We start from the raw sequence: 12,537 nt of genomic DNA on the forward strand, positions 1-12,537 counted from the left end.
TCTGCCATAAAACACAAATGCATACTAGTCAAAGTGTTTCATATCTTTGAATTGGCTGGGCATTAAAGCCATGTGCAAACCACTTTCCCATGATACTGCCAGGACAATAATTATGTGCGTTTAACCCTCAAGTGGCGCCTTTGAACACAAACGGTAAAGTGGTATATAGATTTTACAAAACCAAACCAAATCGCACATCAGGCAAAATCAAACACATCACAAGTGGATAGCTACACTATCATACTACTAGTTTTAACCTTCAGCATTACTCGAACTACTTGAGGCTGGTTTTAACAGACGTCTTTTCTAGGTGGTATGGCAAGTTCTAATGGCAGTTTCTAGCTTAGTGAAGGGCCTGGCTAGGCAAAAATCAGTGGTTTGCTGGCAGATAGTCTGATATTGTTGGCCAAACATTTTTTCTGTTGATTGTGCTGCATACCAGCCACTAAGAAGCTAGCATAGCCCTGTAATCTCATGCCTGGACTTCAATCATGGTCTGACTCCATTTTGAAATCTATCTCTTTCCCACCCCGTCAACCCCCACCCCTTTGTGAGCACTCGTGATACTACTTCACTCATCCAACTGCTCAGATTTTTTATCTTATTTGGTGTTAAACTCTACAAACAGCTACAAGTACTGGAAGTGGTCTGAAAGGTAATAGATTGATGCATCTTTTGTGTAAATTTCATACGCATGCTTCTATCCTTGGAAAGTTATGCTAACTTGAATTCTTTAAAACCATTAATCTCGAAACTTCTAATGTGTGATTTGTAATGTTTTTACAAAATCCAGTTACATATATCATAGAGTACAGTAAGGCATCATAAAGGTTTGGCTTAAATATCACCCTAAAACCAGCCTCGTTTTTCCTTCACGACAGCTTGGCAGCATTGATTAGGTGTAATTGAGGCCAAAAATGCCTTCAAAGTAAATCCTTCCAACAAGTCTTTATGAAATTTTTAAATTTATTTAGCTGAATTTTCTACAAACTGACTGCCTGATGCCTCCAGCCAAGCATATAACTTCACAATAGATAAAGCTATAGGCTTGATTTCTCCACTGTTTAACATCACTTCGTCCCAAGACGTGCTTTTTGCTACTGCAGCAGCTACAATGCATGCATTGTGACTTACCTTTGTCCTTCTTTGTGTCGCAGTTCTTTTCGCTGACAATGCAAGGTATCAGTTTGTGATAGCACAATACGGCTTCCCTGTGGCTGTGTTGACTAGCTATAATGCTAAATGCTTGTATTTTCTGTAGAGAGTGGATTGATTGCAGAGACACTTCTCATATTGTCCTTCATTTATAATGCTGTGTATTGGTTGAAAATAAAGCATAATGGCCACTTCACTTTTCAGTAATTGATTGTTGAGGTGCATGTTCAGATGCGAAATTAACTTTATGGCATTCTTGGTGCCATTCTTTCTTTTGATATGGGTTTAGCAGTCATAATAATTATGTTATACAACAGTAAACAAATAAGTAGAAGGAAAAATTAGGAATATTAAGTTGAAAAAAGTAGTGAAACAAGGGAATACAGTAGCTAAAAAGTAGAGAGGTTGCCTATACCTGCAGATATACCAATGGATATTTAATCCATATATACTTCAGTCATAACAAAAAGTATTGCAAAACAAGACAGGTTGTTTATACCTGCAGATATACTAATGGACATTTAATCCCTAATTCAGTCTGGTTATAGACTGAAGTATAGAAGATAAATGTCCATAAGTATATCTGTGGGTACAGACAACCTCTCTTGTTACACTACTTTTTAGCTATTCTCTTGTTTCACTACCTTTTTTCCCTTTGATCCCTAACCCAACTTTAAATTCCTCCGCTGAGCAAAAACTGGCTGTTTTCGCAAATTCCTCAAATTCAATTTTATTATTTCTCTGTTATCTATAGTAACAAAGGAGTGGACAACCAAAGTTTCAGCCTTTTGTGATGAATAGTCTTGTAGTTATAGCAATAGACAGCTGAGACAGGAATAAACTCGATTTGTACAGCAACAATACGGCAAATAAATTACAGGCGCTTACATAATCGATCATAACTCACAACTGAAACAAGCTACGAAGATGGAATTTGGCTCAATCTGTTCACCATGAACTGGCACATTGATCAAGGTATAGTGCTTTCCCTGTGCGTCTCTGTGTGGACGAAGAAGAAGGCCGTTTCAACAATTAAATTATGATGGTAAACTTTATTTCTATCACATTGTACTTAAGCACCCATAACTTACGTACCGTACACTGTATGAACACGAAACAAAGATTTGCTTACTCCCAATGAACAGGAGCATCTATTGGTGTATAGGTTTCATTGATTTGAGCTTTGTTTCAGTACATATCAAAGCGATTGAAATGTGCGTAAAATTTTTATGTAGCATGCATGCTTTTACACAGTTTATTTCAATACGTTTTATATAAGCAAAATAGAATTTTGCGAAAACGGCTGGTTTTCACTCAGCGGGTCACATTTGTATACAAAAGTACTAATAAACAATAACTCACCTGGCATATTTTGGACAAGAAGTCTCATTGGCGTATAATTTTCCCAAGGAGTACACAACCTCATGGCATCTTCCCATTGTTCAGATTGAACGATAGCCAAGGCACAATCACTAAAATAGTATGAATTAGTATTATATACAAATGTATGTATGTGTGCTTGGGTGTGTACACCAATATACATACGTAACCATAACACATCATAGTAAACTGTGGTAAAATGCATTAACAGTAAGGCTATACCAAATTATGTTACATGGACTTCTTACCCTCTAGTAGTGATCCAGCAGGTCAAAATAAACTGCAGCTAACTGTTTTATCAAACAGTGCAGTAGTACTGTTTAAGTAGGGATCCCCCCAAAAATGATGAGTGCCACCTAAAATGCCGCCTTCTAGGGACATCTTATGCAATGAAAATCACCTTTACAGAATAATAATAGTCAATCTAACATCAAATACAGCATTAAAAACAAGAAAACACTAATAGGTGGCCGGATAAGGAATTTCTTTTTAAATCGCCAAAACTCAGATTTTAGTCTCACTGCCAGCCAGCCAGCCAGCCTGCCTGTTTGACCAGTCGTAAGGCTGGAGGCCAAACAAAGCAGAGTACGACCACCATTTTACATCACAATAACAAATTCACCAGTGGGATGTGCCTTTTGGGGTTCCGACAAGTGTATGCCCTCTGCACCTTGTCTTTCCTTTTATTTTCAATAAGGCTAGTCTTCTTCCTTCTCCATGCAATGAAACCATATTGAGGCATTAATTTTCCTATCAACACTTTCCTTAAGCAGCATATTTAGATGCTGCATACTTATTGAAGTGCTTACGCTCAGTAAATACCTGTAACTTCACAATAGGTTCAATGCCATGCCTAATAATAAATTAATTAATTAATGTGATCTGGTTGATCAATAACGATCGAGCACCAAGACCATGTCTCTTAACAATCTATCACGATGACTCACCCCATTATTATTGGCCTATCTGTATACTAGCACAATGAAATAGTGACACACACCCTGGTAGTGAAAGGCTGACTCGAGATACTCTAATACAGCAGTCACCCTAACACAACAGTCACATGTATATAGACAAAAAAATCAAACAAACTGGTATATTAAAATTATCAATTTAAAAATGAAGTAGGATTCAAGCAATAAAAAGTAGTGAACAAGAGATGAATGATGGTATTACGGCATAGCTCGGTGAGAAAATCCCTACTTTGGCATTGAACAAAATCATTGTTATAACATCCCAATGTAGGGATTTTTCCACTGAGCTATGCTGTAAAACCATCATTCATCTCTTGTTTCACTACTTTTTATTGCCTGGATCCCACTTCATTTTTAAATTAATAATTTTTAATATACTAGTTAGAGTATATAAGACTGCTCTATTTGAGTATCTTGAGCCGTTAAAGCCCCTTCTGAAATAATAAAGTGTAGGAGCTCCTTTTCCCTCCCAATTGCTACTGTACACCCACTACTGTTTGCACAATGTTTAAGAGTCTATAGTTACAATAGCACTTTTTAAAAGGATCACATGATTTATATATAATTATATTAATTTTGAGTTTGCCAAAACACTGACCTGTTGCATATGTAAGTCATGGCTTAACCGACAATGTAAATTACAGCAAGTGTACAGCGTAGATTTCTGAAACCCAGTTGGACAAGTCCAGATGTGTATACTTTACAATTGTACCATCTTATGCTATGCACAATAGAAACAATGTTTTATACTATTAGTGGTACAGCCTACTAAGGGTTGAGACTTTGTGTATCACTTACATATCAAAGTCACTTGAAATGAAACAATGCATTCCTACATATGTAGCCACATAACTACTCATGGATACCTATCTAACCACATTATCAACATCATTTAGGCGAAAAACTTTGCCTGTACAAAATGGTACATACGTGACTGGATCTGTGAAAACCTGGCAAAATGGCGCAAGCTTAAATTTACACTATGAACTATTGATTACAATGGGTAAAACACTTAAGCATTTCAAAAAAAATTCTGTAAATCTTTTTTCTTTGTGAAGAAAGGATCTAAAAGTAAAAACTTGGGAATATCATCTTATTCGTCTACTCAAGAGGAGTTCAAAAATCTTTGCAGTAGACCAACTGACGCATGAGTTATGGGAATTTGTTTACATCACATTGAAGTGATCATACACAATTGATTATTTTTCACTGATTTCATCTCTGTATGTATGTAGTGAAGAATGGGTGATACAGGAATAACTTACCCAGCCATGAAATCCCATATTCATGGCAAACTTTGTAAGCGCCTGTAATTTACTTTCCCTATAGTTGCTGTATAAATCAATCTTTCTTTTGTTGATACTTTGTAGGGCTGCAGCTGTAACTCCAAATGTTATTGGCATATGAGGCTGAAATTCACCAGAGCATGCACTTGGCTTTGTAGATTATAAAATTAATATTCAATAATCCACAAAGAATTCAAAAAATGTGCCATTAAGTCGGGTTTATGCAGATCTGGATGTGTAGGTAATATTATATTTTCATAACTTTAAAATATCATTTACCTCACACCAATAATTTAATCACCATACAACTTGCACGGACAACTTAGATAGTAGAACTCAATGATACGATTATGTGTCTGTGTGATGGAAAACATCTCCAAGATTTCAACTATAGAGGTAATAGGACGTTCTCACATATATTTTACACCCCCTATATATGTAGTACTACAAAACATATTTTTACCATCTTCTCCCATCCCATCTTGTACCGTATAGCAGGCTATTTTTAACTGATGGAATAATCCCTACCCCATATGTACTGTAGAGAAGACTAGGAGAGTCCCAAGTGCAGCCCAACAATGGCCATTCTGGATCTGGTTATTGATGATGCTGTTTAACCATTACAATCACCAACACGCATAATACCGAGTTAAATTGAGAGCAAATATGTGACCAGATCTGCGACAACCCAACACAATAGCGCAAGCCTAAATTTCCAGTATAAAGCATTGAAAACTATGGGTGAAATATTTGCATATTATTGAAAAAATTTCGTAAATTTTTTGAACGCCTCTTTCTTAGTGAAGGAAGGGACTAAATAATAGTTAGACACCAAGACCAAGGGAACTAAGCGATTTAGTAACCCCAATGGCCCGAGGCTGTAGCGTCCCGAGTGCAGCGAGGGCGCTACTAAGGGCCAGAGGGGTTACTAAATCGCTTAGTTCCCGTTGGTCGCGGTGTCTAACTTATTTAGACTATGGTTTAAAGTACATACCTTTATAGCCAGAGCATTAGGGTGGCGTGAAAGAGCAATGTAGAATGGCAGAACGGTTTCTTCCTGAAGTCCTTACAGCACCCACAAAAATAATTATTCTACCGGTAACCAGAGTAACGGCTAGAACTACAGTAGATACACCGTTTAGTCTACTATTTGTCCAGAATTATATCGCAGAACACGGAGAAGAATTGTATTACAGTATTATCAAGTACTCCAGTGTATCTTTCGTGTTATAATTATTTTTCAAGTACAAATTGCCTGAGGGCGGGTTACTAAATGGACATGTGTAGGTGACTAAATGAGCATGTCAGGTGACTAAGTGATTTAGTAACCCTCTAAATGAGCTGTATCATAGTCTAAACCTGGATATCATCTTATTCACCTCCTCATGAGGAATTGGAAAATCTTTGTTTCGTTGCAGTAGACCCAAGGATACGTAAGTTATGAACGTTTGTTTATGTCACATCAAAGCAATCGTACGCGATCGTACGCAATCGATTTTTCTTCACAAATTTTGCCAGTGATGAAAGGTGATAGAAGCACAAACTTACCAGTAAATGATTCCCCTATCCATGGTGAACACGATGTTGAAATTGCAGCCCAGTATGTCAATCTGTTCGTAAGTTACAACCATTTTAGTAAACGCCTGTAATTTATTTTCCCTATACTTGCTGTACAAATTGATCTTTATGTTGTTGCTACTTTGTAGGGCTGTAACTCCAAAAGTTATTGACATATGAGGCTGAAACTTTGCCAGAAGGTACACTTAACTAAGTAGAGTATAAACATTTAATAAACAGGAATTCGAAAAATGCACTATTGTGTCGGGTTTTCGCAGATCCGGTCACATAATATATTTATGTCAAACTATTGGATGCTGATGTGTTAAAGATATCACAGAAAAAGCAGAGTTGAAGAAATCTCGGGGAATTTGCAAGTGTTTTAATGCTGTCACATTGTGCTTGCTTTGATGAAAATGGCTTGCTCTTTTGAAGTGCAAACACTTTGCTGGGATACATCTCAATGTATGCTGATGTACATTTAGTTGTGTCCCTGTGAAGAAGTATACATGGTAAATCTATCCTCTGAAATTCCTTTGATCTGAGGTACGAAAGTGTTACATACATACGTACATACATACGTGCACGCATGCATGTATGCATACATACATACATACATACATACATAGTACACACATATATACCTATTGCCCTTCAGAACAGCCTCCCCCAGGCAGTTTAAATCACTGTAATATTCCTCCAGTGTGACATCTGCATTACTCTTGAGTAAACGTTTCACAATTCTCACATGACCATTTTGGCTTGCAGCAATCAGTGGAGTAGTCTATAGAAAAATAGAATCTACCTGCCTATATAATTCATACTTTCAAAATTAATGCAGTCAATTATTGACTGATTCAATTATTCCATTGATTGATGAATTAATTAGAAGTTCTTCAAGTACATTTGGCATAGCTGTTCTTCGCTGTCCAGAGCTGCACACATACAACACCCACCATCAATTGCAATGAAAGATTCATAACACGATGAGGCCAAACAAATGATACAACATAATAACATGGTACAGACATCTGAATATCTTTGTAGCACTTTAAAGATTTAAAATATGCTGAAGTGACCAAACTGAAATACTTAGGGTTTCAAAAACAGATTCATGTCATGATACTTAAAGAGTCAGATGCCCAGTTAAATATTATACATTGATGGAGTTATCAACTGGAATACTGGATGGTGCCCTATGAGGCCTGCCCTATATTTTTCAGTCATTAAAATTCCCACAGAGCCATGTTCAGAAACCCTGTACCTGTATTTCGAATTGCACAAAATATCTTAAAGCATGCCTTCCTGGAATACAACCTCTTTTCAGACAAACTGACTGCTTATCACAAAAACCTTTCTGCTTAGACACATGGGTATGGATGCCAGCACACACAACCCCCATAAAACTTATGAGAACTAGGTGTGCACCCCATGGGATGAATGTCTCGTTAAATATTCATTTATAGTACAAAAGTAATAAGGCATTCTTAGAATTCAAAACCATATTTTTAAGTAAGATGTTAGCTCATTCTGTACCTGATTTAAATAAAGCTGGCTGTTTGCAAAAACTGAGAAATGTGTGGATAATACCAATCTAATCCAAAACAGCCAAGCTGTAAAAAACAGTGCGGCCCTCAAAAAGGCTATGGTGAAAAAAGATGTGAAATCCAAGGTGGCGGCCAAGAAATGGCTGTGATGGTAGGTTAATGGTAAAAATTTTAATAACAACAATTCAGGTGAATTTTTGTGCCGCTTGGACTTAGCAAAAAATTCACCTAAATTGCCGTTATTAAAATTTTTACCATTAACCTACCATCACAGCCATTTCTTTGCCGCCACCTTGGATTTCACATCTTTTTTCACCATAGCCTTTTTGAGGGCCGCACTGTTTTTACAGCTTGGCTGTTTTGGATTAGATTTCATTTCTTTTTGTATTTGTATACCACAATATAGGCCGGCTTTGGGACTTTTTTTAACCTGTCTTTTTTTTCTTTACCACAGGAAGAAGAAAAGATGAAGCAGATGTACTTTAAATATTTCTGATTTTATCAGTAAATGTACAAATTATATATATAATACATATATTTATTACAGAACTCTCCATGGTGGTTTCTTTGTAACTGAACACTCTACAAGGTGAATTCTTCTTGCTGCCCTCTCTACAGGGTGAATTGTTAGTAGCTGAACAATCTACAAGGTAACTTCTTCTAGCTGATCTCTCTACAGGGTGATTTGTTTGTAGCTGAACTATCTACAAGGTAACTTCTTCCAGCTGATCTCTCTGCAGGGTGATTTGTTTGTAGCTGAATTCTGTGCAGGTGATTTGTCTGCAGCTGAGCTCTTTACAGAATAGTTTCTTTGTAGCTGAACTCTCTACTAGGTAACTTCTTCTAACTGATCTTTCTACAGGGCAATTTGTTTGTAGCTGAATTTTCTACAGGGTGATTTCTTTGAAGCTGAACTCTCTACATGGTGGTTTCTTTGTAACTGAACTCTCTACAAGGTAATTTCTTCTAGCTGATCTCTCTACAGGGTAATTTGTTTGTAACTGAACTCTCTACAGGTGATTTCTTTGCAGCTGAACTCTCTACATGATGGTTTCTTTGTAGCTGAACTCTCTACAAGGTAACTTCTTCTAGCTGATCTCTCTACAGGGAGATTTCTTTGTAGCTTAACTCTCTACAAGGTAACTTCTTCTAGCTGAACTCTCTACATGATGGTACTTTGTAGTTGAACTCTCCACAAGGTAACTTCTTCTAGCTGATCTTTCTACAGGGAGATTTGTTTGTAGCTGAACTCTCTACAGGTGATTTGTTTGCAGCTGAACTCTCTACATGATGGTTCTTTGTAGCTGAACTCTCTACAAGGTGACTTCTTCTAGCTGATCTTTCTACAGGGAGATTTGTTTGCAGCTGAACTCTCTACATGATGGTTTCTTTGTAACTGAACTTTCTACAAGGTGACTTCTTCTAGCTGATCTTTCTACAGGGTGATTTGTTTGTAGCTGAATTCTCTACAAGGAAACTTCTTCTAGCTGATCTCTCTACAGGGAGATTTGTTTGTACCTGAACTCTCTACAGGTGATTTCCTTGCAGCTGAACTCTCTACATGATGGTTTCTTTGTAACTGAACTCTCTACAAGGTGACTCCTTCTAGCTGATCTTTCTACAGGGTGATTTGTTTGTAGCTGAACCCTCTACAAGGAAACTTCTTCTAGTTGATCTCTCTACAGGGAGATTTGTTTGTAGCTGAACTCTCTACAGGTGATTTGTTTGCAGCTGAACTCTCTGCATGATGGTTTGTTTGTAGCTGAACTCTCCACAAGGTAACTTCTTCTAGCTGATCTCTCTACAGGGAAATTTGTTTGTAGCTGAACTCTCTACAGGCGATTTGTTTGCAGCTGAACTCTCTACATGATGGTTCTTTGTAGCTGAACTCTCTACAAGGAAACTTCTTCTAGCTGATCTCTCTACAGGGAGATTTGTTTGTAGCTGAACTCTCTACAGTGATTTGTTTGCAGCTGAACTCTCTACATGATGGTTTCTTTGTAGCTGAACTCTCTACAAGGTAACTGATGTTTCTACAAGGTCACTAGTTTGTAGCTGAACTCTCTATATGGTGACTTCTTCTAGCTGATCTTTCTAGAGGGTGATTTGTTTGTAGCTGAACTCTCTACAAGGAAACTTCTTCTAGCTGATCTCTCTACAGGGAGATTTGTTTGTAACTGAACTCTCTACAGGTGATTTGTTTGCAGCTGAACTCTCTACATGATTGTTTCTTTGAAGCTGAACTCTCCACAAGGTAACTTCTTCTAGCTGATCTCTCTACAGGGAGATTTGTTTGTAGCTGAACTCTCTACAGGTGATTTGTTTGCAGCTGAACTCTCTACATGATGGTTTCTTTGTAGCTGAACTCTGTACAAGGTAATTTATTTTAGCTGATGTCTCTACAAGGTCACTAGTTTGTAGCTGAACTCTCTACATGATGGTTTCTTTGTAACTGAACTCTCTACAAGGTGACTCCTTCTAGCTGATCTTTCTACAGGGTGATTTGTTTGTAGCTGAACTCTCTACAAGGAAACTTCTTCTTACTGATCTCTGTACAGGGAGATTTGTTTGTAGCTGAGCTCTCTACAGGTGATTTGTTTGCAGCTGAACTCTCTACATGATGGTTTCTTTGTAACTAAACTCTCTACAGGGTGACTTCTTTTAGCTGATCTTTCTACAGGGTGATTTGTTTGTAGCTGAACTCTCTACAGGTGATTTGTCAGCAGCTGAACTCTCTACATGATGGTTTCTTTGTAGCTGAACTCTCTACAAGGTAACTTCTTCTAGCTGATCTCTCTACAGGGAGATTTGTTTGTAGCTGAACTCTCTATAGGTGATTTGTTTGCAGCTGAACTCTCTACAATATGGTTTCTTCGTAGCTGAACTCTCCACAAGGTAACTTCTTCTAGCTGATCTTTTTACAGGGTGATTTGTTTGTAGCTGAACTCTCTACAAGGAAACTTCTTCTAGCTGATCCTCTCTATAGGGAGATTTGTTTGTAGCTGAACTCTCTACATGTGATTTGTTTGCAGCTGAACTCTCTACATGATAGTTTCTCCGTAGCTGAACTCTCTATAAGGTAACTTCTTTTAGCTGATGTCTCTACAAGGTCACTAGTTTGTAGCTGAACTTTCTACATGATAGTTTCTTTGTAACTGAACTCTCTGCAAGGTGACTTCTTCTAACTGATCTCTCTACAGGGTGATTTGTTTGTAGTTGAACTCTCTACAAGGAAATTTCTTCTGGCTGATCTCTCTACAGGGAGATTTGTTTGTAGCTGAACTCTCTACAGGTGATTTGTTTGCAGCTAAACTCTGGCTCTACATGATGGTTTCTTTGTAGCTGAACTCTCTGCAAGGTAACTTCTTCTATTGATCTCTCTACAGGGCGATTTGTTTGTAGTTGAACTCTCTACATGGTAGTTTCTTTGTAGCTGAACTCTACAAGGTGATTTCTTCTAGCTGAACTATCCCTTTCCATGGTTGCATGAACTCCCTACAAGGTAAATTTTTCTAGCTGATCTCTCTACAGGGTGAATTGTTTGTAGCTGATCTCTCTACAGGGTGACTTGTTTGTAGCTGATCTCTATACAGGTTACTTGTTTCTAGCTGATCTCTTGAATTCTCTTCAGGGTGACTGCTCTATTAGGATGACTGCTCTATTAGAGTATCTCGATCTCGCACTTGCTGCACCAAGTTGGATTTCGTGTTATAACTCTGTGGCTTTAAGTCTGATTCTTCTACACCATTGAAGAGCCTTTCTAAGATGATTACTCCTTCTATACAGCGATTTTCAAAGCATTCCCCTAGCGGTTTATCTGGTAGGCGTGGCAAGTATTTGTTTTTTTATTAGCTATTCTCGATTGCATAATTGTTACACACTGTTGGTTTTTTCGTTGTATCTTCCTGGTTTTTAGCTCGATTTCTTTCAAACCACAAAAGGTTTGAGGTTCAATAGTTAACCTACTCACCCACCGATTTTCAGCTTCTTCCCATACGCGGTTTACCCTGTAGGCGTGACAACATATTGGTGTTATTTTTCGTGAATAATCGGTCATAACTCATTTCCTGTTTATTGTATCTAATCCAAAACAGCCAAGCTGTAAAAAAAGTGTGCGGCCCTCAGAAAGGCTATGGTGAAAAAGATGTGAAATCCAAGGTGGCGGCCAAGAAATGGCTGTGATGGTAGGTTAATGGTAAAAATTTTAATAATGACAATTCAGGTAAATTTTGTGAAGCGGCACAAAAATTTACCTGAATTGTCGTTATTAAAATTTTTACCATTAACCTACCATCACAGCCATTTCTTGGCCGCCACCTTGGATTTCACATCTTTTTCACCATAGCCTTTCTGAGGGCCGCACACTTTTTTTACAGCTTGGCTGTTTTGGATTAGATTTCATTTCTTTTTGTATTTGTATACCCCAAAGCCGGCCTATGGCCAGCTTTGGGAATTTTTTAACCTATGTTTTTTTCTTTACTACAGGAAGAAGAAAAGATGAAGTAGATGCACTTTAAATATTTTATCAGTAAATGTACAAATTATATATACGTGACCGGATTTGCGAAAAGGGGTCTTCCACACATATCCAATTTACGAACTTTGGCAGTTCATAATGTCAGATAGGAAAATAGCATT

The 12,537-nt window shown here is 37.6% G+C and overlaps 1 protein-coding gene across 1 annotated transcript in view; it reads right to left on the reverse strand.

Moving 5' to 3' along the window:
- LOC136248451 (transient receptor potential cation channel subfamily A member 1 homolog) overlaps nucleotides 1-12,537 on the reverse strand; it is a 66,433-nt gene that overhangs the window by 25,993 nt on the left and 27,903 nt on the right. Inside the window, exons 10-11 of the mRNA XM_066040231.1 lie at nucleotides 6,997-7,136; nucleotides 2,518-2,627 (exon numbers count right to left, since the gene is read on the reverse strand). Of these exons, the coding sequence (XP_065896303.1) occupies nucleotides 2,518-2,627; nucleotides 6,997-7,136 (250 nt within the window). The remainder of the gene's footprint in view (nucleotides 1-2,517; nucleotides 2,628-6,996; nucleotides 7,137-12,537) is intronic.

This window comes from Dysidea avara, chromosome 3 (genome assembly GCF_963678975.1).
Source record: "Dysidea avara chromosome 3, odDysAvar1.4, whole genome shotgun sequence".
In the NCBI taxonomy this organism is placed as follows: Eukaryota; Metazoa; Porifera; class Demospongiae; order Dictyoceratida; family Dysideidae; genus Dysidea; species Dysidea avara.